This window comes from Oncorhynchus kisutch, unplaced genomic scaffold (assembly GCF_002021735.2).
Source record: "Oncorhynchus kisutch isolate 150728-3 unplaced genomic scaffold, Okis_V2 Okis03b-Okis08b_hom, whole genome shotgun sequence".
Taxonomy (NCBI): domain Eukaryota; kingdom Metazoa; phylum Chordata; class Actinopteri; order Salmoniformes; family Salmonidae; genus Oncorhynchus; species Oncorhynchus kisutch.
Genome location: NW_022261980.1, coordinates 13072121 through 13098471, shown reverse-complemented (window position 1 = coordinate 13098471; position 26351 = coordinate 13072121). Strand labels below are relative to the sequence as shown.

The 26351-nt window shown below is 40.6% G+C and overlaps 1 protein-coding gene across 12 annotated transcripts in view; it reads left to right on the top strand.

Moving 5' to 3' along the window:
* The window catches only part of LOC109876387 (troponin T, fast skeletal muscle isoforms-like), a 31017-nt gene extending 5449 nt beyond the window's left edge, over positions 1-25568 (top strand). The window contains exons 2-16 of one of the 12 annotated variants that reach the window (XM_031812789.1): positions 446-484; positions 862-875; positions 3855-3863; positions 5388-5507; positions 11834-11851; positions 12285-12305; positions 13200-13218; positions 13618-13657; positions 13799-13915; positions 14605-14682; positions 15214-15327; positions 16273-16385; positions 16609-16699; positions 18779-18819; positions 25131-25568. In XM_031812789.1, coding sequence (XP_031668649.1) covers positions 446-484; positions 862-875; positions 3855-3863; positions 5388-5507; positions 11834-11851; positions 12285-12305; positions 13200-13218; positions 13618-13657; positions 13799-13915; positions 14605-14682; positions 15214-15327; positions 16273-16385; positions 16609-16699; positions 18779-18819; positions 25131-25167 — 871 coding nt within the window. In that variant the 3' untranslated portion in view covers positions 25168-25568. Of the gene's footprint in view, positions 1-445; positions 485-861; positions 876-3854; positions 3864-5384; positions 5508-11833; positions 11852-12284; positions 12306-13199; positions 13219-13617; positions 13658-13798; positions 13916-14604; positions 14683-15213; positions 15328-16272; positions 16386-16608; positions 16700-18778; positions 18820-25130 lie in introns of all 12 variants that reach the window. The other 11 variants (XM_031812788.1, XM_031812791.1, XM_031812790.1 and 8 more) reach the window with 11 other exon arrangements.
* Positions 25569-26351: the final 783 nt, after the last annotated feature.

The window sequence follows — 26351 nt, the reverse complement described above, 5'->3', positions numbered from 1 at the left end:
TACCCAGGTATCCCCCTTCCCTTGTATTACCCAGGTATCCCCCTTCCCTTGTATTACCCAGGTATCCCCCCTTCCCTTGTATTACCCAGGTATTCTCCTTCCCTTGTATTACCCAGGTATTCTCCTTCCCTTGTATTACCCAGGTATCCCCCTTCCCTTGTATTACCCAGGTATCCCCCCTTCCCTTGTATTACCCAGGTATTCTCCTTCCCTTGTATTACCCAGGTATTCTCCTTCCCTTGTATTACCCAGGTATTCTCCTTCCCTTGTATTACCCAGGTATCCCCCCCTTCCCTTGTATTACCCAGGTATCCCCCTTCCCTTGTATTACCCAGGTATCCCCCTTCCCTTGTATTACCCAGGTATCCTCCTTCAGATGAAAGGGGGGGGAAACATCCTACAATAAAACAACACATTTAAATAAAGAAACCTCCTTTTCTTCCAGGTGTAAATCCACTGTCACCATGTCTGACACTGAGGAAGTGTAAGTATTCCCATTTTATCATTCATTTTATTCCTTTCATTTTAATTTAGTTTCATTTATTTTATGATTGAGGATTTAATTTCCTTGTTAGGTTCATTAGCTACCAAATAGTTTACAACTAACTAAATGTATTACGTTTTGGTGCTATCAGTGGGACTGAGACATTTACAACCTGACCACTGAGTATCTTGTTAGTAAATCACTGCAGTTGGAGTGAAACAGGATACGCATGAGGTTTATTGGTGGTGACATTAAAGTTTTAGTTAATTAATGCAGGTAGGAATGGCGATTTCTATTACTGAAGAGAGCAGTTGGACTTATAACACTACGTTAAATGAGCCTATTGATGTTAACTGTATACTGTTGTTATTTTTCAGTGATCAGATCGAGGGTAAGTGAAAAATTAACAATATTACTTTGAAATCAAATCAAATCAAATGTATTTATATAGCCCTTCGTACATCAGCTGATATCTCAAAGTGCTGTACAGAAACCCAGCCTAAAACCCCAAACAGCAAGCAATGCAGGTGTAGAAGCACGGTGGCTAGGAAAAACTCCCTAGAAAGGCCAAAACCTAGGAAGAAACCTAGAGAGGAACCAGGCTATGTGGGGTGGCCAGTCCTCTTCTGGCTGTGCCGGGTGGAGATTATAACAGAACATGTCCAAGATGTTCAAATGTTCATAAATGAAAGACTCTACTCTTTACTTTAATGATCAGTGATACGTATCTTCACATGTAATGAAACAAGGTGGAGTTGAGGCCTTCTGTACAACAGCATCCTCTATTCTTAGAGCTGTGTCTCCCCCAACTGGGTTCCCGAAGAACAGACAGATGGTGTCCATTCTCCACCCGTCTGTCCTCAACTCTGTGTTTACTTTATAATCAATAAATACCGTCGTTAATTAAGCCTGAACTCTTTTACACTGTGTATCAGCAGTTGTGATAATAATTCAATGTTTCTTCTAACCTTCTAAAAGGGTTGAAGTCTGTCTATTTCTGCACAGGTTTGGCTTCACTCAGTGAAAGATAATGTTAATATCAAAGATGATATCATTAGATTTGAGTTTTAGGTACATATTGTCAGGCAATGGGGTCCGCAATACAGGCCCATTCATTCTGGCAAATTGTCTTTTACCTTTGAAGGCCCATTGAGCTCAGCATTTATTTCTGACAATTATCTTTTGCCATTTTGTCATTAATCCTGAAAGTATGTCAAAATCATGTGCTGTGTTCCGTCCTCCTAGACTGGACCCAGCCCTAGATGATGGTATACTGTCCTCCTAGACAGGATACAGCCCTAGATGACGGTATACTGTCCTCCTAGACAGGACACAGCCCTAGATGATGGTATACTGTCCTCCTAGACAGGACACAGCCCTAGATGTTGGTATACTGTCCTCCTAGACTGGACACAGCCCTAGATGATGGTATACTGTCCTCCTAGACTGGACCCAGCCCTAGATGATGGTATACTGTCCTGTCCTCCTAGACTGGATACAGCCCTAGTAGATGGTATACTGTCCTCCTAGACTGGACCCAGCCCTAGATGATGGTATACTGTCCTGTCCTCCTAGACTGGATACAGCCCTAGTAGATGGTATCCTGTCCTCCTAGACTGGACCCAGGCCTAGTAGATGGTATACTGTCCTCCTAGACTGGACACAGGCCTAGATGATGGTATACTGTCCTCCTAGACAGGACACAGCCCTAGATGATGGTATACTGTCCTCCTAGACAGGACACAGCCCTAGTAGATGGTATACTGTCCTCCTAGACTGGACCCAGCCCTAGATGATGGTATACTGTCCTGTCCTCCTAGACTGGACACAGCCCTAGATGATGGTATACTGTCCTGTCCTCCTAGACAGGACACAGCCCTAGATGATGGGATACTGTCCTCCTAGACTGGATACAGCCCTAGATGATGGTATACTGTCCTGTCCTCCTAGACAGGACACAGCCCTAGATGATGGTATACTGTCCTCCTAGACAGGACACAGCCCTAGATGATGGTATACTGTCCTGTCCTCCTAGACTGGACACAGCCCTAGTAGATGGTATACTGTCCTCCTAGACTGGATACAACCCTAGATGATGGTATACTGTCCTCCTAGACTGGATACAGCCCTAGATGATGGTATACTATCCTGTCCTCCTAGACTGGACACAGCCCTAGATGATGGTATACTGTCCTCCTAGACAGGACACAGCCCTAGATGATGGTATACTGTCCTCCTAGACTGGACCCAGGCCTAGTAGATGGTATACTGTCCTCCTAGACTGGACAGCCCTAGATGATGGAATACAGTCCTCCTAGACTGGATACAGCCCTAGATGATGGTATACTGTCCTCCTAGACTGGACACAGCCCTAGATGTTGGTATACTGTTGTGTCCTCCTAGACTGGACACAACCCTAGATGATGGGATACTGTCCTGTCCTCCTAGACTGGATACAGCCCTAGATGATGGGATACTGTCCTGTCCTCCTAGACTGGATACAACCCTAGATGAGCCTTCAAGTGATGATGTGTTATTATTCAGAGAATGCAAATTATATACGCATGGGTTTGAATAAATGTTTTTTGTCAAACTCACAAATAGAGTGTAATTTATGCAGTCATGGAGGATATTATATAGTATGTATTATCAGCATGATTCTGACTTGACCTGGGACAAGGCTATAGACTCCTATAGAGCCATGTCTCAAGTCAAGGATTGGACCAATTTATGAACTAAGAAATGTCTCCTATAGAGCAATGTCTCAGGGCAAGGATTGGACCAATTTATGAACTAAGAAATGTCTCCTATAGAGCAATGTCTCAGGGCAAGGATTGGACCAATTTATGAACTAAGAAATGTCTCCTATAGAGCAATGTCTCAGGGCAAGGATTGGACCAATTTATGAACTAAGAAATGTCTCCTATAGAGCCATGTCTCAGGTCAAGGATTGGACCGATTTATGATCTGATAAATGTCTCCTATAGAGCAATGTCTCAGGTCAAGGATTGGACCAATTTATGGACTAAGAAATGTCTCCTATAGAGCCACGTCTCAGGTCAAGGATTGGACCAATTTATGATCTGATAAATGTCTCCTATAGAGCCACGTCTCAGGTCAAGGATTGGACCAATTTATGATCTGATAAATGTCTCCTATAGAGCAATGTCTCAGGTCAAGGATTGGACCAATTTATGGACTAAGAAATGTCTCCTATAGAGCCACGTCTCAGGTCAACGATTGGACCAATTTATGATCTGATAAATGTCTCCTATAGAGCCACGTCTCAGGTCAAGGATTGGACCAATTTATGATCTGATAAATGACATGTGTTTTTTGTTTCACCATATTTCTTTTGCGGAAACTGAAGACGAGGAAGGTAAAAAAAACAACAACAACAACAGACAATTCGGTTTCCATGGCGTTTCCACTCTTACTAATTTGTCGACTCTTACCCTTAATCTGAAATGTGTTTGACAACGCCTGCTTTGCGAGTCTTTTTAACAGATTATTTGTGTGACTGGATATTTTATGACTAATTAACATCCGCTTTGGCTTCCCTTCATATATCTGTAATGTGGAGCTCAGAAACATCTGCACTGGAAAGCTTTGTATGAAGTCAGATTCACACAACATTACTCATCTCATATGCATATACTGTATTTTATACCATCTATTGCATCTTGCCTATGCCGCACAGCCATCACTCTTCCATATACATATATATATATATCTGTATATATGTCATTCACCCCTTTAGATTTGTGTGTATTAGGTAGTTGTTGGGGAATTGTTAGATGACTTGTTAGATATTACTGCACTGTCGGAACTAGAAGCACAAGCATTTCGCTACACTCGCATTAACATCTGCTAACCATGTGTATGTGACCAATAACATCTGCTAAGCATGTGTATGTGACCAATAACATCTGCTAAGCATGTGTATGTGACCAATAACATCTGCTAACCATGTGTATGTGACCATTAACATCTACTAACCATGTGTATGTGACCAATAACATTTGATTTGATTCGTGTCTGTTTTCACACAACGAAGCAAAGATTGAACATGGACTCAGACCTTCAGTGGTGCGCTCTGCTTCTCTTTCGTAACTTAGCAACCACAATGACATGACAGTATGCAGCCACACATAATGATACCCGTACAGCCTTCCCTGTGTACCAGTTCATCAGGTGGAATTGAAATACTTATTGCTTTGTTTGTCTGGTGATCAACTGAATTCCCTAGATAATAAAGTCTGTCATTGTTGATCAAGCGTTTGTAAAAAAATATATAATTTTTAAAAAAACTCACAAAATCCCTGCTTGCTTATCATTTATCATCATTACGTTTGTTTTATCTGCGCTTAATCACGTTTGATTTATCAAACGGCTTGTCAAACACTTCTTAAGGGTGACTGTTTTAACTTTGTGACTTTTTAGTGATTAGAGAAAACGTAAAAAATTATGAAAAATGTTTTTTTTGGGTCATGTGACACGTTTTCAAACTCAGGTATCTCCGGTATGCAGAAAACCATCAATCATTCATAACGTATCATTTCACTTCATCTTATTAACGCCATCTACCCATCTTTTTCCATTCCTCTTTCCACTCTTCTCTCATTCCTCTTTCCTCTCTTCTCTCATTCCTCTCTTTCTGTTCTTCTCAGCAACACTGCTCACTGCACACACTCCAGCAGGACAGTACTGTCCTCTCCTCTCTTCTCTCATCCCTCCTTCTTAAAACTGAAGTAATCTCATTTCATCCTACAACCCTAACCAGATTCTCTCTCCTCCTCCTCCTTATACGCGTTCATCAACAAATATCTAACCTCTCTCCGAAACCCTTCCTCCCCCTGGTTTCCCACTGCATGCTGGGTGCTCTGCTGCGTGTCCCAAGAAGAGGTAGTAGAAGTAGAGGTAGCCCCCGAGGCAGCCCCAGAGGAGGAGGTAGAGGAAGAGGAGGTAGAGGAGGAGGCAGAACCCGAGCCTGAGCCTGAGCCTGAGGTTGTAGAGGAGGAAGGTATGTGGCGTAGCTTATTCATTCATCCTTCCCTCGTGCAACCACACCTGTCCCCCAGGTAGACATAGATGAGACCTACTAATATAGTATATAGTCCCTCCTGATAGTGTCCCCCCCCCCCCCATCTCCACCTCAAACCCCTGAGGCACTAATGTTAACTGTTGAGCTACTGGAGGTGCCTCCTCTTCATAACTGCCCTCCATGAAGAAAGCATACTTCTATCGTCTACATCAGGGGTGTCAAACATACTGGATCCCCTGTGAGCTGATTCATGGGAGTGGTTTGAGTACTGGGGGGGGGGGGGGGGTACTGAACATGGCCCACAGGGCAAAATTAGTTTGACACCCCTGGTCTACGTACTGTATATGCATAGTCTACTATGTACTGTATATTAGTACTGTATATCAATAGTCTACTATGTACTGTATATTAGTACTGTATATCCATAGTCTACTATGTACTGTATATTAGTACTGTATATCAATAGTCTACTATGTACTGTATATTAGTACTGTATATCCATAGTCTACTATGTACTGTATATTAGTACTGTATATCCATAGTATACTATGTGTATTAGTACTGTGTATCCATAGTATACTATGTATATTAGTACTGTATATCCATAGTCTACTATGTACTGTATATTAGTACTGTATATCCATAGTCTACTATGTGTATCAGTACTGTATATCCATAGTCTACTATGTGTATCAGTACTGTATATCCATAGTCTACTATGTGTATCAGTACTGTATATCCATAGTCTACTATGTGTATCAGTACTGTATATCCATAGTCTACTATGTACTGTATATTAGTACTGTATATCCATAGTATACTATGTGTATTAGTATTGTGTATCCATAGTGCGGTATGCATATTGGTACTGTATACCTATAGTCTAGTATGTGTATTTGTTATAGCTACAGTACTTTCTCAAGCACGCCACTGCCTCACTGAATGGCTTCAGCTGCTTCCTCTCAAACTGCTTCTTTAATATCACCGATCATGATCAATCCCAAATCCACCAATCTGAGATGTGCCTAGACGGTAGTAGGAGCTAGGGGTTAATGAGGATGAAATCTGAAATGTGCCTAGATGGTGGTAGGAGCTAGAGGTTTTGAGGATGAGATCTGAAACATGCCTAGACAGTGGTAGCAGCTAGGGGTTAATGAGGATGAGATCTGATATGTGCCTAGACGGTGGTAGGAGCTAGGGGTTAATAAGGATGAGATCTGAAATGTGCCTAGATGGTGGTAGGAGCTAGAGGTTTTGAGGATGAGATCTGAAACATGCCTAGACAGTGGTAGCAGCTAGTGGTTAATGAGGATGAGATCTGATATGTGCCTAGATGGTGGTAGGAGCTAGGGGTTAATGAGGATGAGATCTGAGATGTGCCTAGACAGGTGGTAGGAGCTAGGGGTTAATGATGAATGTGGTGTTAGATGTGCCTAGACAGGTGGTAGGAGCTAGGGGTTAATCAGGAATGTGGTGTTAGATGTGCCTAGACAGTGGTAGGAGCTAGGGGTTAATGAGGAATGTGGTGTTAGATGCTGCAGATGCATTGGGCTTGTGGATTAATATATACAGTGCCTTGCGAAAGTATTCGGCCCCCTTGAACTTTGCGACCTTTTGCCACATTTCAGGTTTCAAACAAAAAGATATAAAACTGTATTTTTTTGTGAAGAATCAACAACAAGTGGGACACAATCATGAAGTGGAACAACATTTATTGGATATTTCAAAAAAAAATTACAAATCAAAAACTGAAAAATTGGGTGTGCAAAATTATTCAGCCCCTTTACTTTCAGTGCAGCAAACTCTCTCCAGAAGTTCAGTGAGGATCTCTGAATGATCCAATGTTGACCTAAATGACTAATGATGATAAATACAATCCACCTGTGTGTAATCAAGTCTCCGTATAAATGCACCTGCACTGTGATAGTCTCAGAGGTCCGTTAAAAGCGCAGAGAGCATCATGAAGAAGAAGGAACACACCAGGCAGGTCCGAGATACTGTTGTGAAGAAGTTTAAAGCCGGATTTGGATACAAAAAGATTTCCCAAGCTTTTAACATCCCAAGGAGCACTGTGCAAGCGATAATATTGAAATGGAAGGAGTATTAGACCACTGCAAATCTACCAAGACCTGGCCGTCCCTCTAAACTTTCAGCTCATACAAGGAGAAGACTGATCAGAGATGCAGCCAAGAGGCCCATGATCACTCTGGATGAACTGCAGAGATCTACAGCTGAGGTGGTAGACTCTGTCCATAGGACAACAATCAGTCGTATATTGCACAAATCTGGCCTTTATGGAAGAGTGGCAAGAAGAAAGCCATTTCTTAAAGATATCCATAAAAAGTGTCGTTTAAAGTTTGCCACAAGCCACCTGGGAGACACACCAAACATGTGGAAGAAGGTGCTCTGGTCAGATGAAACCAAAATTGAACTTTTTGGCAACAATGCAAAATGTTATGTTTGGCGTAAAATCAACACAGCTCATCACCCTGAACACACATCCCCACTGTCAAACATGGTGGTGGCAGCATCATGGTTTTGTCTTGCTTTTCTTCAGCAGGGACAGGGAAGATGGTTAAAATTGATGGGACTATGGATGGAGCCAAATACAGGACCATTCTGGAAGAAAACCTGATGGAGTCTGCAAAAGACCTGAGACTGGGACTGAGATTTGTCTTCCAACAAGACAATGATCCAAAACATAAAGCAAAATCTACAATGGAATGGTTCAAAAATAAACATATCCAGGTGTTAGAATGGCCAAGTCAAAGTCCAGACCTGAATCTAATCGAGAATCTGTGGAAAGAACTGAAAACTGCTGTTCACAAATGCTCTCCATCCAACCTCACTGAGCTCGAGCTGTTTTGCAAGGAGGAATGGGAAAAAATTTCAGTCTCTCGATGTGCAAAGCTGATAGAGACATACCCCAAGCGACTTACAGCTGTAATCGCAGCAAAAGGTGGCGCTTTGAAATATCCAATAAATGTCGTTCCACCTCATGATTGTGTCCCACTTGTTGTTGATTCTTCACAAAAAAATACAGTTTTATATATTTTTGTTTGAAGCCTGAAATGTGGCAAAAGGTTGAAAAGTTCAAGGGGGCCGAATACTTTCACAAGGCACTGTACTATAGCCCTACCTGGGAATATTTACTAAACTAGTAAGGGTGCTAGAAACTAAAGCTAAACCAACGACTGCTATCTTCCATTCTTACTATAACACCTCATCGGGAGCTGCTTCTCCCAGAATGCAACTGGAGAAAAGATAATGAGCCCTTGATTTTGTAGTGCTCTAAACTTTCTGTATATGATGGGAATGTATTCGAACCTGGAAGTTGCTTTCTAGAAATGTTTTGAATATGGCAAAAGGATGAAAATGCTCAATGGAAGAAAGGAAGGTTCCATCATAAGTACCTGATTATTATATTTTAATCCTGCTCCACTGTAACGGGATTATTATCTTTCAATCCTGCTCCAAAATAACCTGATTATTATATTTTAATCCTGCTCCAAAATAACCGGATTATTATATTTTAATCCTGCTCCAAAATAACCAGATTATTATATTTTAATCCTGCTCCACTGTAACGGGATTATTATCTTTCAATCCTGCTCCAAAATAACCTGATTATTATATTTTAATCCTGCTCCAAAATAACCGGATTATTATATTTTAATCCTGCTCCAAAATAACCAGATTATTATATTTTAATCCTGCTCCACTGTAACGGGATTATTATATTTCAATCCTGCTCCAAAATAACCGGATTATTATATTTTAATCCTGCTCCAAAATAACCTGATTATTATATTTTAATCCTGCTCCACTGTAACGGGATTATTATATTTAAATCCTGCTCCAAAATAACCTGATTGTTATATTTAAATCCTGCTCCAAAATAACCTGATTGTTATATTTAAATCCTGCTCCAAAATAACCTGATTGTTATATTTAAATCCTGCTCTAAAATAACCTGATTGTTATATTTAAATCCTGCTCCAAAATAACCTGATTGTTATATTTAAATCCTGCTCCAAAATAACCTGATTGTTATATTTAAATCCTGCTCCAAAATAACCTGATTGTTATATTTTAATCCTGCTCCAAAATAACCTGATTGTTATATTTAAATCCTGCTCCAAAATAACCTGATTGTTATATTTAAATCCTGCTCCAAAATAACCTGATTGTTATATTTTAATCCTGCTCCAAAATAACCTGATTATTATATTTAAATCCTGCTCCAAAATAACCTGATTATTATATTTAAATCCTGCTCCAAAATAACCTGATTGCTATATTTAAATCCTGCTCCAAAATAACCTGATTGTTATATTTTAATCCTGCTCCAAAATAACCGGATTATTATATTTAAATCCTGCTCCAAAATAACCTGATTATTATATTTAAATCCTGCTCCAAAATAACCTGATTATTATATTTAATCCTGCTCCAAAATAACCTGATTATTATATTTAAATCCTGCTCCAAAATAACCTGATTATTATATTTAAATCCTGCTCCAAAATAACCTGATTGTTATATTTAAATCCTGCTCCAAAATAACCTGATTGTTATATTTAAATCCTGCTCCAAAATAACCTGATTGTTATATTTTAATCCTGCTCCAAAATAACCTGATTGTTATATTTAAATCCTGCTCCAAAATAACCAGATTGTTATATTTTAATCCTGCTCCAAAATAACCTGATTGTTATATTTTAATCCTGCTCCAAAATAACCTGATTGTTATATTTTAATCCTGCTCCAAAATAACCTGATTGTTATATTTTAATCCTGCTCCAAAATAACCGGATTATTATATTTAAATCCTGCTCCAAAATAACCTGATTGTTATATTTTAATCCTGCTCCAAAATAACCTGATTGTTATATTTAAATCCTGCTCCAAAATAACCAGATTGTTATATTTTAATCCTGCTCCAAAATAACCTGATTGTTATATTTTAATCCTGCTCCAAAATAACCTGATTGTTATATTTTAATCCTGCTCCAAAATAACCTGATTGTTATATTTTAATCCTGCTCCAAAATAACCGGATTATTATATTTAAATCCTGCTCCAAAATAACCTGATTGTTATATTTAAATCCTGCTCCAAAATAACCGGATTATTCTATTTTAATCCTGCTCCAAAATAACCTGATTGTTATATTTTAATCCTGCTCCAAAATAACCTGATTGTTATATTTAAACCCTGCTCCAAAAGAACCTGATTGTTATATTTTAATCCTGCTCCAAAATAACCTGATTATTATATTTTAATCCTGCTCCAAAATAACCTGATTATTATATTTAATCCTGCTCCAAAATAACCTGATTGTTATATTTTAATCCTGCTCCAAAATAACCTGATTATTGTATTTAAATCCTGCTCCAAAATAACCTGATTGTTATATTTAAATCCTGCTCCAAAATAACCTGATTGTTATATTTTTATCCTGCTCCAAAATAACCTGATTATTATATTTTAATCCTGCTCCAAAATAACCTGATTGTTATATTTAAATCCTGCTCCAAAATAACCTGATTGTTATATTTAAATCCTGCTCCAAAATAACCTGATTGTTATATTTAAATCCTGCTCCAAAATAACCTGATTGTTATATTTAAATCCTGCTCCAAAATAGCCTTTATGTGGATTAAGGTCTTTTTTTCATCCATGCCCACCTCTGTTACTCTTCCTCAATGGTCCTAATTTCACCATTACAGAGATGATGTTGAGGAAGGTGGTCCCTGATTCATTGAACCTGGTTTATACCTGTGTTTTCATTACCGTAACGGTACGGATGAAGGATGACGTTTCCTCATATCAAGGATCTTTCTATGCCCCGTATAAAGGAATGACCGTTAACAACTTGTTTATCTCTCACATTGGGGTGTTATTTAATATAATACTGTATATCAATTATTTATTGTTATAGTTCATATTCATATTTACCTGTTTTCTTGAAGTGTACTTCTGGCCACATTTACTGTAATGTATGGTGTATAAACAGCTGGTTATAAACACCTCAATTTGGGTGAGTGAATGTTCTGCAGAGCTGTGCCTAGTCAACTGAATGTGTACTGAATGTGCTAGCAGGCACCAGGGTTGTAAACTTCTGGGAACTTCTGGGAATTTCCAGTTTTCTTCTTCAGAAATCCCATTGGAAGATTTCTGGAACTTTCCAGGAACTTTGCAACCCTAGCAGGCACCGACAGCTTGTCCTGAGCTTATGTACAGTATATATCACTAATCATGATATCTATTCTGCTCTTGCTTTGGATGTTTGCTGCATGCAGAGGCCTATGAAGAGGAAGGTATGTGTATTCAAGTTCTTAAAGTTGTATGTGTACTTCTGATTGGACAGACTGCACTGGGTCTCCTCTCCCAGTTCAGGAGGTTAACGCTATCGCAAGCCTGGAGAAAGAGACCCTGTCCATGAGTCCACGTGCTCCAGTAGCAAAACACTGCCCAAATTTAAGTCTCCTGCTAAATATCTTTTCCCCTATACTCGCAACAAATTAATGAAAGTTAAAGGCCTGAGTAAATCTCGGGAACCAAGAACCAAATCTCACGTGAATAGTTTGTCACGCGAAACTACGGCCTGAGTGGCCTGTATGAGAAATGACAGCAAACAGACCTGTTGTGACAGCGTGAGAAAGGGTGACGGAATATGAAATGCTGCAGTGACTCCTATGTTCATGTCTGCTCTGTCTGCTTCTCTTCCTGCATGACATTCTGCCAAACCAGTCGAGGAAGGAGAACAAGATGGTACTTTGTATTTCTCTTGACTGCTAGAGTGTTGCTGTTGCTTTTTGCTTGTGGTTTCTACCTGTTTGAGTGTGAAAGTCAAGCCAAAATCTAATCACAATGGCAACGATGTTTTCGGTACTTATTGACAATTCATTGTAATTTCCGATTTTAATCAATATTTCTATCACCAACTTGACTTTTGGAATAGAATTAGCATGTATTATCCAAGTACAGAATTCAGTCTTGGATTGTAGAAAGAGTCTAATTCTGACAATTAAGTAGTTCTAATGAAGAAGAATAAAAGAGAATGGAATGTAGAAAGAGTCTAATTCTGACAATGAAGTAGTTCTAATGAAGAAGAATAAAAGAGAATGGAATGTAGAAAGAGTCTAATTCTGACAATGAAGTAGTTCTAATGAAGAAGAATAAAAGAGAATGGAATGTAGAAAGAGTCTAATTCTGACAATGAAGTAGTTCTAATGAAGAAGAATAAAAGAGAATGGAAGTCATAAATAGCATAGAGATCCTACAGAGTGAATAGTAAAGTATTACTCTTGTCTTACTCATCCTTTACAAGCACCGACACTGTACATATCTGTTATTATACATGTTAAACAGCTGTTTTTCACTAACACCAAATTAATATCGTGAAATTGAAAGTAAAACCTACAAACGGTTTACTTTTCCTATTATAATATTAATGAGTTATTATTTTTTCTAAGTTAATTAAAGTAGCCTGAAACTGCGGCCCAGAGATGTAACACGAAGTGTGTCCCACACGGATATGTCCCCTTGATTAACTGAACCTCCATTTTGGGTCTGTTGGGTCTTGAGATCTTTGTCACTGGTTTGTGATACCTCTAACACTGTAATATATTCTTCCCCCACGTTTACCATGTTCTTACCGAACAGAGGAGAAGCCCAAGTTCAAGTGAGTACAACTTCTATCCAACATTCATGTCAAACCAACCAATTCAAGCTGTGTATGTGTGTTCATCAGGGTTGGTATCAAGTCAATCCATTCAGGAAGTAAACTGAAATTACAATTACAATTGTCCTAATTGGAAGAAAAAAAACAAGTGAAGGAGGAATTGAACGAATTGGAATTCGCTAGAATTTCAGTTTACTTGGTGAATTGACTGAATTGAAACTGATTTTTAACCGGAAGTCCAGAACCCTGACTTCCACATGTTTGTAACCCTGTAGCTTGTATGCTAAATGTTTTATAAGGGCAGAACCAACAGTGGCAGCTCCAGAACCAGGTGAATTTTGCTGAGTTGTCCTAAAAGCATTAGATATAACTTACGTGGCACCTTTTGACATTCCATAGAGTCCCTAAGGTCCCTGATGGCGAGAAGGTGGACTTTGACGTAAGTACACTATAAATCGTTTATCCTAAATCCTGTTTCCTGAACTAAAACATCCTTGGCCAAAAGAAAGCAACCGTTTAGGTCTGGTACAGTGATACATCACTTGAGGTCATCTCTCTCTAACTTTTGTTGTTTTAACAGGACCTCCATAAGAAGCGTCAGAACAAAGACCTGATTGAGCTGCAGGGGCTGATCGACGTCCATTTTGAGAACAGGAAGAAGGAGGAGGAGGAGCTTATCGCCCTCAAGTCCAGAATTGTGAGCTGTTATTACCTCTCCTTTACAACTGTAAACACAGGTGTACATACCAGGGTCTGGGAGTCAAATCCATTTCAATTGCGGACCATTCAGGAAGTACTCTGCAATTACAACTACAATTATTCTTCTACTCTTTTCAATTGGGAACATTTGGAATTGGAGTTGTAATTTGGTTAACGTTCTGAATTGCCTGGAATTGAAATGGCATTGACCTTAACCCTGGTAGAACCAGGTATAAATTCAGGAGTAGAAACTATGCTTGACTTGCGGAATGGAGCCCAAACTGATACATAGGTCGATGTTGACCTTCTGGGAATTTTGGGCTTCTGTCTTGAAGAACTTCTAGAACTTAATTCCAATCCTTTAGCCCAAGTAACAAGGCTACAGTAAACCATGTGTTCTGGTGGCCTAACAACCTATCTCTTAGCCCAAGTAACAAGGCTACAGTCAACCATGTGTTCTGGTGGCCTAACGACCTATCTCTTAGCCCAAGTAACAAGGCTACAGTAAACCATGTGTTCTGGTGGCCTAACAACCTATCTCTTAGCCCAAGTAACAAGGCTACAGTCAACCATGTGTTCTGGTGGCCTAACAACCTATCTCTTAGCCCAAGTAACAAGGCTACAGTCAACCATGTGTTCTGGTGTCAGACCGGTAAACAACTGTGTCTGTGGTTCTATTCCTCTCAGGAGAAACGCAGGTCAGAGAGGGCTGAGATCCAGAGGGTACGCACTGAGAAGGACAAGGAACGCCAGGCCAGACGTGAGGTCTGTATAGCCTAAACTCTGCAGGCAAACACATGAATTCAACATGTACTTTAAGTTGTTGTTGTTTTTTACCAACATGTGGTTGCTTAACGTGGGTGTTGTGGTTGCTTAACGTGGGTGTTGTGGTTGCTTAACGTGGGTGTTGTGGTTGCTTAACGTGGGTGTTGTTGTTGCTTAACGTGGGTGTTGTTGTTGCTTAACGTGGGTGTTGTGGTTGCTTAACGTGGGTGTTGTTGTTGCTTAACGTGGGTGTTGTGGTTGCTTAACGTGGGTGTTGTTGTTGCTTAACGTGGGTGTTGTTGTTGCTTAACGTGGGTGTTGTTGTTGCTTAACGTGGGTGTTGTGGTTGCTTAACGTGGGTGTTGTTGTTGCTTAATGTGGGTGTTGTTGCTTCACGTGGGTGTTGTGGTTGCTTAACGTGGGTGTTGTTGTTGCTTAACGTGGGTGTTGTGGTTACTTAACGTGGGTGTTGTGGTTACTTAACGTGGGTGTTGTGGTTACTTAACATGGCTGTTGTGGTTGCTTGTACAGGAGGAGAGACTGAAGAAGGAGGAGATGGATCAAAGGAGAAAGGCTGATGATGACGCTAAGAAGAAGTCAGCTCTGACCAACATGGGCTCCAGCTATAGCAGCTCACTGCAGAAGGTCAGGTGACCTCCACACACACCACGCTAAACACAAATCCAGGGCCTCTCAAAATGCTCCTCGTTTCCTACTTATTATTTGATTTAACAAGTCAGTTAATTAAGAGCAAATTCTTATTTACAATGATTGCCCACCCAGGCCAAACCATAACCCGGATGACACTGGAGCCTATTGTACGCCGCCCTATGGGACTTCCAATCACGGCCAGTTCTGAAACAGCCTGGAATTGAACCAGGGTCTGTAGTGATGGCTGAGATGCAGTGCCTTAGACCGCTGCGCCATTCGGGAGTCCACTACCTTGTTCCCTACATATAGAGTGTACCACCTCGTTCCCTACATATAGAGTGTACTTCTTTGGAAAACATAGACCTATCTTCATCACAGCCAACCTGGTCTTCTGGAAACATGTTTTAAGGTTTAATTAGTGGATGCTTCAGTCCTAGTTGGTTCCATGAAACGACACGCATCATATAACAACGTAACAGGATTGGAAGATAATGAGAGAGAGAGATGTCACATGATTGATGTTACAGATTGTTTGTCATTAAGAACTGTAGCTATGAACCTCTTGTTCAACACAGACCTAGACAAAATCTGAAATGGCCCCACCCTTATTTCCCATTGCCTGACGACTCATCCTGAATTTAATTACGTTGTTCTATCGATCGCCCCATTCACCTGTCTGAACCTGCCGTACTAGAAGTCGTTTGTGCTGACGTCAAACATGACGCGATTCATTTATCCGTGTAGGCCAGCTCTGTCCTAACCCATCGGTTTCTGGGACCAATCAGAACGGGTCAGAATGTGTTCGCTTTCTCAAAGAGATCCAGAAGAAACATTAGTGGCCGTGGCGTTGGGCCTATGTGATGTGGATGGGCAGCCAGGGTATATTCCCTATGTGTGTGTGTCTCTGAACCTGTTGCCGTTGCTCTGTCACCACCCCAGGCCGACACTAAGAGAGGAGGTAAGAAGCAGACTGAGAGAGAGAAGAAGAAGAAGATCCTAGCGGAGCGACGCAAACCTCTCAACATCGACCATCTGAACGAGGACAAGCTAAAGTAAAATATGACTTTTGGTGGGAGCGTGGATATATTTGTTTCTGTGTTAGTCAAAAGAGGCAGAGTCCTGAACCTGAGCCCTTTGACATAGTCGTAGAGGAACTAGAATATTCCTTGTAGACATCTCTAAACTATGACAATACTACCTTTCGCTGTTGTCATTTTCAGATCACAGAAATGTGCAGTTTTTGAGCCAACCTCCTGAATATGTTGTCCTTTGCAGGGACAAGGCCAAGGATCTATGGGAGTGGATGCACCTACTGGAGTCTGAGAAGTATGAGCACATTGAGAAACTCAAGAGGCAGAAGTATGAGGTGAGTGATTTTAAACATTTACATTTTTTATGTGCTTCTTCCATAGAGATACTATTCAAAATGACCATTATTATACATTAGGGTTGGAGTCAATTCACTTTTCAATTAAGTATTTTTTTAATACAATAAAAAACTATATATATATAGTATATATACACATAATTTGAAGGGGCAATCTGTAGTAGATACATAAACTACGTGGCCAAAAGTATGTGGACACCTGCTCGTCGAACATCTCATTCCAAAATCATGGGCTCCAAAATATGGAGTTGGTCCCTGCCCTTTGATGCTATAGCAGCCTCCACTCTTCTGGGAAGGCTTTCCACTAAATGTTGGAACATTGCTGCGGGGACTTGCTTACATTCAGTCACAAGAGCATTAGTGAGGTCGGGCACTGATGTTGGGCGATTAGGCCTGGCCCACAGTCAGCGTTTTAATTAATCCCCAAAGGTGTTCGATGGGGTTGAGGTCAGGGCTCTGTGCAGGCCAGTCAAGTTCTTCCACACCGAGTGGAGTACACTTTGTTATTGTCATAATAATTAGAATAATTATAGTCTAAATGGTTATAGTCTAAATGTACTTTTGAATTCAGACAATTCAGGAAGTAAATTGAAATAAAAGTGGCAATCAGCAATTGAAACAATAACAAAGTGCCGCTCCCGCCCCTGTTTTGGTAAAAACCTGTGCTATTGTGCTCTTATATATTTTATTGACTACTGATTTATAGTCAGAGGGTAAGCGTTTTCTCTCATTCTGTAAGGAAGGACTTGCCGGTTGTCGTTCAGACAGAAGGCAACTGGTTTATAATCAGAGGGTAAGCGTTTTCTCTCATTCTGTAAGGAAGGACTTGCCGGTTGTCGTTCAGACAGAAGGCAACTGGTTTATAATCAGAGGGTAAGCGTTTTCTCTCATTCTGTAAGGAAGGACTTGCCGGTTGTCGTTCAGACAGAAGGCAACTGGTTTATAATCAGAGGTTAAATGTTTTCTCTCATTCTGTAAGGAAGGACCTGACAGTTGTCTTTCAGACAGAGGGCAATGCTGAAAACCATGTTTCAGGCAAAAAAACGAGTTATTATTACAATGATCAACTTTGTGCACACACAGGCTAATTATACATTTAGGGTCAGTTTCCCAGACAAGTGTAACTGAAGATTCTCAATTGATCTGGATTTTTATACCAGGACTGGGCTTAATTTGTGTCTGGTAAACCAGCCCTTACTGTTACATCAGTGGTAGGTAGATTCACCAGATGGTGAGACAAAGGGGTTTTCTTACTGTTACATCAGTGGTAGGTAGATTCACCAGATGTTGAGACAAAGGGGTTTCCTTACTGTTACATCAGTGGTAGGTAGATTCACCAGATGTTGAGACAAAGGGGTTTCCTTACTGTTACATCAGTGGTAGGTAGATTCACCAGATGTTGAGACAAAGGGGTTTCCTTACTGTTACATCAGTGGTAGGTAGATTCACCAGATGTTGAGACAAAGGGGTTTTAAGCCATTTGTTTAAACTTTATTTGACTCGGCAGGTCAGTTAAGAACAAATTCTTATTTTCAATGACGACCTAGAAACAGTGGGTTAACTGCCTTGTTCAGGGGCAGAACGGCTGATTTTTACCTTGTCAGCTCGGGGATTTGATCTTGCAACCTTTCGGTTACTGGTCCAACACTTTAATTGGGGAGGAAATTGTGGTAATTGCTGGAGTAGGATGGTTGGATTGGAATCAAATACATTGATCACACGTGTTTGATGCCATTTCATTCGCTCCTTTCCGGTCATTATTAGTGTGAGCCGTCCTCCCCTCCTGTGATTTAATGACATCAGATCAACTACAAACCCTTGTGAAGATATTGACTGTGCCGATCCAGACACTAGTCCACTAGTGCTGTAGTGGGTATGTGTGTCGGTGAGAGTAGTCTTGGTTTCGCACCTCAGCCCAACAGGTCGTTCCAACAGGACTGCTGCTGTCTCTTTAAAGGCGACGCTAATGACCCAGAGGTCATGGGTCAAATGTAACGCCCACTGGCAACCTCCCTGCTGCTTCTGATTGGTTTAAACACGCTCATGTGTCGTTTTCAGGTCATCTCTCTCAGAAATCGTATTGATGAGCTTCAGAAACAGTAAGTACTGCCTCCCACTCCCTCAGAATTCCTTCCTCTCCCAGTCATTGTCTGCCTCCCTGTTGGAACCCTATTCCGAATATAGTGCACTAATTTTGACCAGGCCCCATAGGGTTCTAGAAAGTAGTGCACTATGTAGTGAATAGGGTGCCATTTTGGGACAAAACCCACTCTCTTCACTCCTCAGAGACAGTATGATACTCTGATCTGATGCATGTCCTAATAATGACAGGCATTGTCATAACACTTTAATTCTGGTCAGAGTTATTTTTTTATATTTTTTTAAACCTTTATTTAACTAGGCAAGTCAGTTAAGAACAAATTCTTATTTTCAATGACGGCCTAGAAACAGTGGGTTAACTGCCTTGTTCAGGGGCAGCCCAATGCTACTAGCCCAATGCTCTAACCACTAGGCTACCTGCTGGTTACTAGCCCAACGCTCTAACCACTAGGCTACCTGCTGGTTACTAGTCCAACGCTCTAACCACTAGGCTACCTGCTGGTTACTAGTCCAACACTCTAACCACTAGGCTACCTGCTGGTTACTAGCCCAACGCTCTAACCACTAGGCTACCTGCTGGTTACTAGTCCAACGCTCTAACCACTAGGCTACCTGCTGGTTACTAGTCCAACGCTCTAACCACTAGGCTACCTGCTGGTTACTAGCCCAACGCTCTAACCACTAGGCTACCTGCTGGTTACTAGTCCAACGCTCTAACCACTAGGCTACCTGCTGGTTACTAGTCCAACGCTCTAACCACTAGGCTACCTGCTGGTTACTAGTCCAACGCTCTAACCACTAGGCTACCTGCTGGTTACTAGCCCAACGCTCTAACCACTAGGCTACCTGCTGGTTACTAGTCCAACGCTCTAACCACTAGGCTACCTGCTGGTTACTAGTCCAACGCTCTAACCACTAGGCTACCTGCTGGTTACTAGCCCAACGCTCTAACCACTAGGCTACCTGCTGGTTACTAGTCCAACGCTCTAACCACTAGGCTACCTGCTGGTTACTAGTCCAACACTCTAACCACTAGGCTACCTGCTGGTTACTAGTCCAACACTCTAACCACTAGGCTACCTGCTGGTTACTAGTCCAACACTCTAACCACTAGTCTACCTGCTGGTTACTAGTCCAACGCTCTAACCACTAGTCTACCTGCTGGTTACTAGTCCAACACTCTAACCACTAGGCTACCTGCTGGTTACTAGTCCAACACTCTAACCACTAGGCTACCTGCTGGTTACTAGTCCAACACTCTAACCACTAGTCTACCTGCTGGTTACTAGTCCAACGCTCTAACCACTAGGCTACCTGCTGGTTACTAGCCCAACACTCTAACCACTAGGCTACCTGCTGGTTACTAGTCCAACGCTCTAACCACTAGGCTACCTGCTGGTTACTAGTCCAACACTCTAACCACTAGTCTACCTGCTGGTTACTAGTCCAACGCTCTAACCACTAGGCTACCTGCTGGTTACTAGTCCAACGCTCTAACCACTCTACCCTGCCGCCCCGTATAACGAGGGCTTGACAAAGAGTTGTGTTGGTCAACTATATACGGCTCACTTCTGCAACACTAAGGCACGACCGTTGTACTAAGAAGCACACAAAATGTCCCTGGAACAGGTTTACAAGGCGGACATTTTGTTTTTGCAAAAAAATGGTAGGCCATTGCAAAACACGGAAGTGTCGTGCGTAGTAAAAACAATAAAATAATTCCATTGCTGAACCCCTGAAACACCATCCACCTTACGAGACTAGCCAATAATGAGTGACTTGTCTCGACCGTACCACAGGAGAGGTTTTCAACAACATTTCTCTCCGGCCGTTCCATCAAATGATCATCATCATGTGATACAACAGTGAGAAGCACTGTAACGTCCACATCAGAACCCTAGTTCTATAGAGTATGGCTCTGTGTTGTTGTCCATGTACTGTAAGGGCTGCTTCAGAGGCAAAGGAAGTGAGGTCAACGCTATAATATGTCAATAGGAAGTGAGGTCAACGCTATAATATGTCAATAGGAAGTGAGGTCAACACTATAATATGTCAATAGGAAGTGAGGTCAACGCTATAATATGTCAACAGGAAGTGAGGTCAATGCTATAATATGTCAATAGGAAGTGAGGTCAACGCTATAATATGTCAATAGGAAGTGAGTCTCAACGCCATAATATGTCAATAGGAAGTGAGTCTCAACACTATAATATGTCAATAGGAAGTGAGTCTCAACACTATAATATGTCAATAGGAAGTGAGTCTCAACGCTATAATATGTCAATAGGAAGTGAGTCTCAACACTATAATATGTCAATAGGAAGTGAGTCTCAACACTATAATATGTCAATAGGAAGTGAGGTCAACGCTATAATATGTCAATAGGAAGTGAGTCTCAACGCCATAATATGTCAATAGGAAGTGAGTCTCAACACTATAATATGTCAATAGGAAGTGAGTCTCAACACTATAATATGTCAATAGGAAGTGAGTCTCAACACTATAATATGTCAATAGGAAGTGAGTCTCAACACTATAATATGTCAACAGGAAGTGAGTCTCAAAACCATAATATGTCAATAGGAAGTGAGTCTCAACACTATAATATGTCAATAGGAAGTGAGTCTCAACGCTATAATATGTCAATAGGAAGTGAGTCTCAACGCTATAATATGTCAATAGGAAGTGAGGTCAACGCTATAATATGTCAATAGGAAGTGTGTCTCAACGCCATAATATGTCAATAGGAAGTGAGATCAACACTATAATATGTCAATAGGAAGTGAGTCTCAACACTATAATATGTCAATAGGAAGTGAGGTCAACGCTATAATATGTCAATAGGAAGTGAGATCAACACCATAATATGTCAAGAGGAAGTGAGTCTCAACACTATAATATGTCAATAGGAAGTGAGTCTCAACACTATAATATGTCAATAGGAAGTGAGTCTCAACACTATAATATGTCAACAGGAAGTGAGTCTCAACACCATAATATGTCAACAGGAAGTACTTTAACCACACCATCCCCAGCTACTGGATGTACTCGTGAAGTGTTGAACATTTCACCACTTGCTCTTTAATTGGTCCAAGTATTCTTCAAGATTGATCAAAAGGGAACAAATTGCTCTTAACATTGGCCTACCAAACATTGTAGCCCACATTCATTTATTGTCTTAACTTCTTTGCTATCTGTCTGTCTGAGTCTGTGTGGATGAGTCTTTCTGTCTGAGTCTGGGTGGATGAGTCTTTCTGTCTGAGTCTGGGTGGATGAGTCTTTCTGTCTGAGTCTGTGTGGATGAGTCTTTCTGTCTGAGTCTGGGTGGATGAGTCTTTCTGTCTGAGTCTGGGTGGATGAGTCTTTCTGTCTGAGTCTGGGTGGATGAGTCTTTCTGTCTGAGTCTGGGTGGATGAGTCTTTCTGTCTGAGTCTGTGTGGATGAGTCTTTCTGTCTGAGTCTGTGTGGATGAGTCTTTCTGTCTGAGTCTGGGTGGATGAGTCTTTCTGTCTGAGTCTGTGTGGATGAGTCTTTCTGTCTGAGTCTGGGTGGATGAGTCTTTCTGTCTGAGTCTGTGTGGATGAGTCTTTCTGTCTGAGTCTGGGTGGATGAGTATTTCTGTCTGAGTCTGGGTGGATGAGTCTTTCTGTCTGAGTCTGGGTGGATGAGTCTTTCTGTCTGAGTCTGGGTGGATGAGTCTTTCTGTCTGAGTCTGGGTGGATGAGTCTTTCTGTCTGAGTCTGGGTGGATGAGTCTTTCTGTCTGAGTCTGTGTGGATGAGTCTTTCTGTCTGAGTCTGTGTGGATGAGTCTTTCTGTCTGAGTCTGGGTGGATGAGTCTTTCTGTCTGAGTCTGTGTGGATGAGTCTTTCTGTCTGAGTCTGGGTGGATGAGTCTTTCTGTCTGAGTCTGTGTGGATGAGTCTTTCTGTCTGAGTCTGGGTGGATGAGTATTTCTGTCTGAGTCTGGGTGGATGAGTCTTTCTGTCTGAGTCTGGGTGGATGAGTCTTTCTGTCTGAGTCTGGGTGGATGAGTCTTTCTGTCTGAGTCTGGGTGGATGAGTCTTTCTGTCTGAGTCTGGGTGGATGAGTCATTCTGTCTGAGTCTGGGTGGATGAGTCTTTCTGTCTGAGTCTGGGTGGATGAGTCACATGTGGAGAACTTTCATTCTTCAAGGATGACAAATAATTTACTTCTAGTATTACTGTATATGGTTCTCTCCCTGAGCTGGTTTGTCTCGATGGGACACTTTAAATATCTATAGTTTGCCATCTGATATAACAGAGGTAAGTATGGCATTAGCTTGACATTGTATTGCAGCATGGTCAGGCAACTACATCTAAATGTGTGAGTGTGACTAAAACTAGCTAACACTGGTCAAAATGACATCCTACTGTGTTTTACAATAGCAAACTGAACACGACATCTACTGTGTTTTACAATAGCAAACTGAACACGACATCTACTGTGTTTTACAATAGCAAACTGAACACGACATCTACTGTGTTTTACAATAGCAAACTGAACACGACATCTACTGTGTTTTACAATAGTAAACTGAACACGACATCTACTGTGTTTTACAATAGCAAACTGAACACGACATCTACTGTGTTTTACAATAACAAACTGAACACGACATCTACTGTGTTTTACAATAGTATACTGAACACAACATCTACTGTGTTTTACAATAGCAAACTGAACACGACATCTACTGTGTTTTACAATAGTAAACTGAACACGACATCTACTGTGTTTAACAATAGCAAACTGAACACGACATCTACTGTGTTTAACAATAGTATACTGAACACAACATCTACTGTGTTTAACAATAGCAAACTGAACACGACATCTACTGTGTTTTACAATAGCAAACTGAACACGACATCTACTGTGTTTAACAATAGCAAACTGAACATGACATCTACTGTGTTTAACAATAGTAAACTGAACATAACATCTACTGTGTTTAACAATAGCAAACTGAACATAACATCTACTGTGTTTAACAATAGTATACTGAACACGACATCTACTGTGTTTTACAATAGCAAACTGAACACGACATCTACTGTGTTTTACAATAACAAACTGAACACGACATCTACTGTGTTTAACAATAGCAAACTGAACACGACATCTACTGTGTTTTACAATAGTAAACTGAACACGACATCTACTGTGTTTAACAATAGCAAACTGAACACGACATCTACTGTGTTTAACAATAGTATACTGAACACAACATCTACTGTGTTTTACAATAGCAAACTGAACACGACATCTACTGTGTTTTACAATAGCAAACTGAACACGACATCTACTGTGTTTTACAATAGCAAACTGAACACGACATCTACTGTGTTTAACAATAGCAAACTGAACACGACATCTACTGTGTTTTACAATAGTAAACTGAACACGACATCTACTGTGTTTTACAATAGTAAACTGAACACGACATCTACTGTGTTTAACAATAGTATACTGAACACAACATCTACTGTGTTTAACAATAGCAAACTGAACACGACATCTACTGTGTTTAACAATAGCAAACTGAACACGACATCTACTGTGTTTAACAATAGCAAACTGAACACGACATCTACTGTGTTTTACAATAGCAAACTGAACACGACATCTACTGTGTTTAACAATAGCAAACTGAACACGACATCTACTGTGTTTAACAATAGCAAACTGAACACGACATCTACTGTGTTTAACAATAGCAAACTGAACACGACATCTCCTGTGTTTAATAATAGCAAACTGAACACGACATCTACTGTGTTTAACAATAGCAAACTGAACATAACATCTACTGTGTTTAACAATAACAAACTGAACATAACATCTACTGTGTTTTACAATAACAAACTGAACATAACATCTACTGTGTTTTACAATAACAAACTGAACATAACACTCTTTCTGGGATAGCTTAAAGATAGTCCAACATTTTGAACCAATAATCAAATCAAACAGAACTTTTCCCCCCCTTGTATGATAGAGGCTTCTTTTAAAATACGATTTACTCTCACGGTAGTAATAACGTTGTAAAAAACAGTGCCTCCTGACCTCAGAATTAATGTTGGGCCCATAGACTATTTTGGATATTGTTATTTACACGTGGTATGTTATCCTAAACATGTACATAAATCATGCATTATAACTATGGTTCACCAACGGGACTATGTCATTGGCTGCTGTTTAAAGCCAATGCTTGACACTAGAGGGCATTACCTACATAACAGAACAGGACGACCCCTGACGTGTGTTTGCACTGTTGACGCATTGCAGCAGCAAGAAGGGAGCCGCAGCCCGCCGCAGAAAGTAAACTGCGCCGAACTCAGAGGCCGCAGCACCGGCGTGCGTCCGCCATGCTGCCCACTTCTGTACCGGCAGGGACAACTGCCTCTGCCTCTGCCTCTGCCCGCAACAGCCATCCAGACCCCGGCTAGACCCACGTCATGGAACCGACAAGATGCACTGGATGTCCTACGGTCTGCTTTCGTGTTATGTGAATTATGTTGTCACAGTCGCATTCTTCTCATGTCCTGTCCTCTCACAGCGGACTGTTAGGTTCTCATGTCCTGTCCTCTCACAGCGGACTGTTAGGTTCTCATGTCCTGTCCTCTCACAGCGGACTGTTAGGTTCTCATGTCAGCAGTCTCACAGCGGACTGTTAGGTTCTCACCGTATTTTTTTTGTAAATAAAAAAGAGTGACGCTTCATGTGTATGTGTTGCTGTTGTGTGTTAACTGTTTTCTCAGCACAATAAAACACATTTTATTTACTTTAACATCGCGCAATACAGTTTGGCTGGACCTACTCTTGTGAGGCGACAGTAGCCTAACTCTGGTGGGTTTACAAGTCTTCCATAATTTCAAATAATACATATTTTTTCTAGAATCCAGATATCCAAAATCAATATGTAGCCTATTGATAATTTCTCTATGAGAATTTGTAAGATCCCTCACTGTAGGCTATCTGTAAAATCATAAACCTAGATTTAATTACACCGGAAATTGTAAAAATACGAATGTTTTTTTAAAAAGTAGACTTATTCGATAGACCTAACAGCGAAACATGTCAAAGAGAAAATACACTTTAGCTAAATGTCATCATGTATTCCATAAAAACGAATAAAATTTTTGAATCTATCCAACTTCTGAAAATCCCCCAAAATGTGATAGCTTTCGTTTAATGTAACATTAAACATTTAAATAATTTAGCAGAAGCTCATTTCGGAGTTTGAATGTCGGAGTTTGAACCAGCTGTCTTTCAGTTACTGGTCCAACGCTCTTAACCCTCCTGTTGTGTTCGTTTCATGTTAATTCATTCTGTGTTCCGGGTTGAAAATGACCGCCCCATTATAGCTGATTATAAATCCATAATAATCGATATTTTATCACCTAATGTTGTGTTAGATCTTTTTATCAACTTAAGTTCTTGTGAACATTACACGTTTTGGACTTCTATTTGCTATTTATGGCCTGTAGGCCTCATTGACCTGAGCTC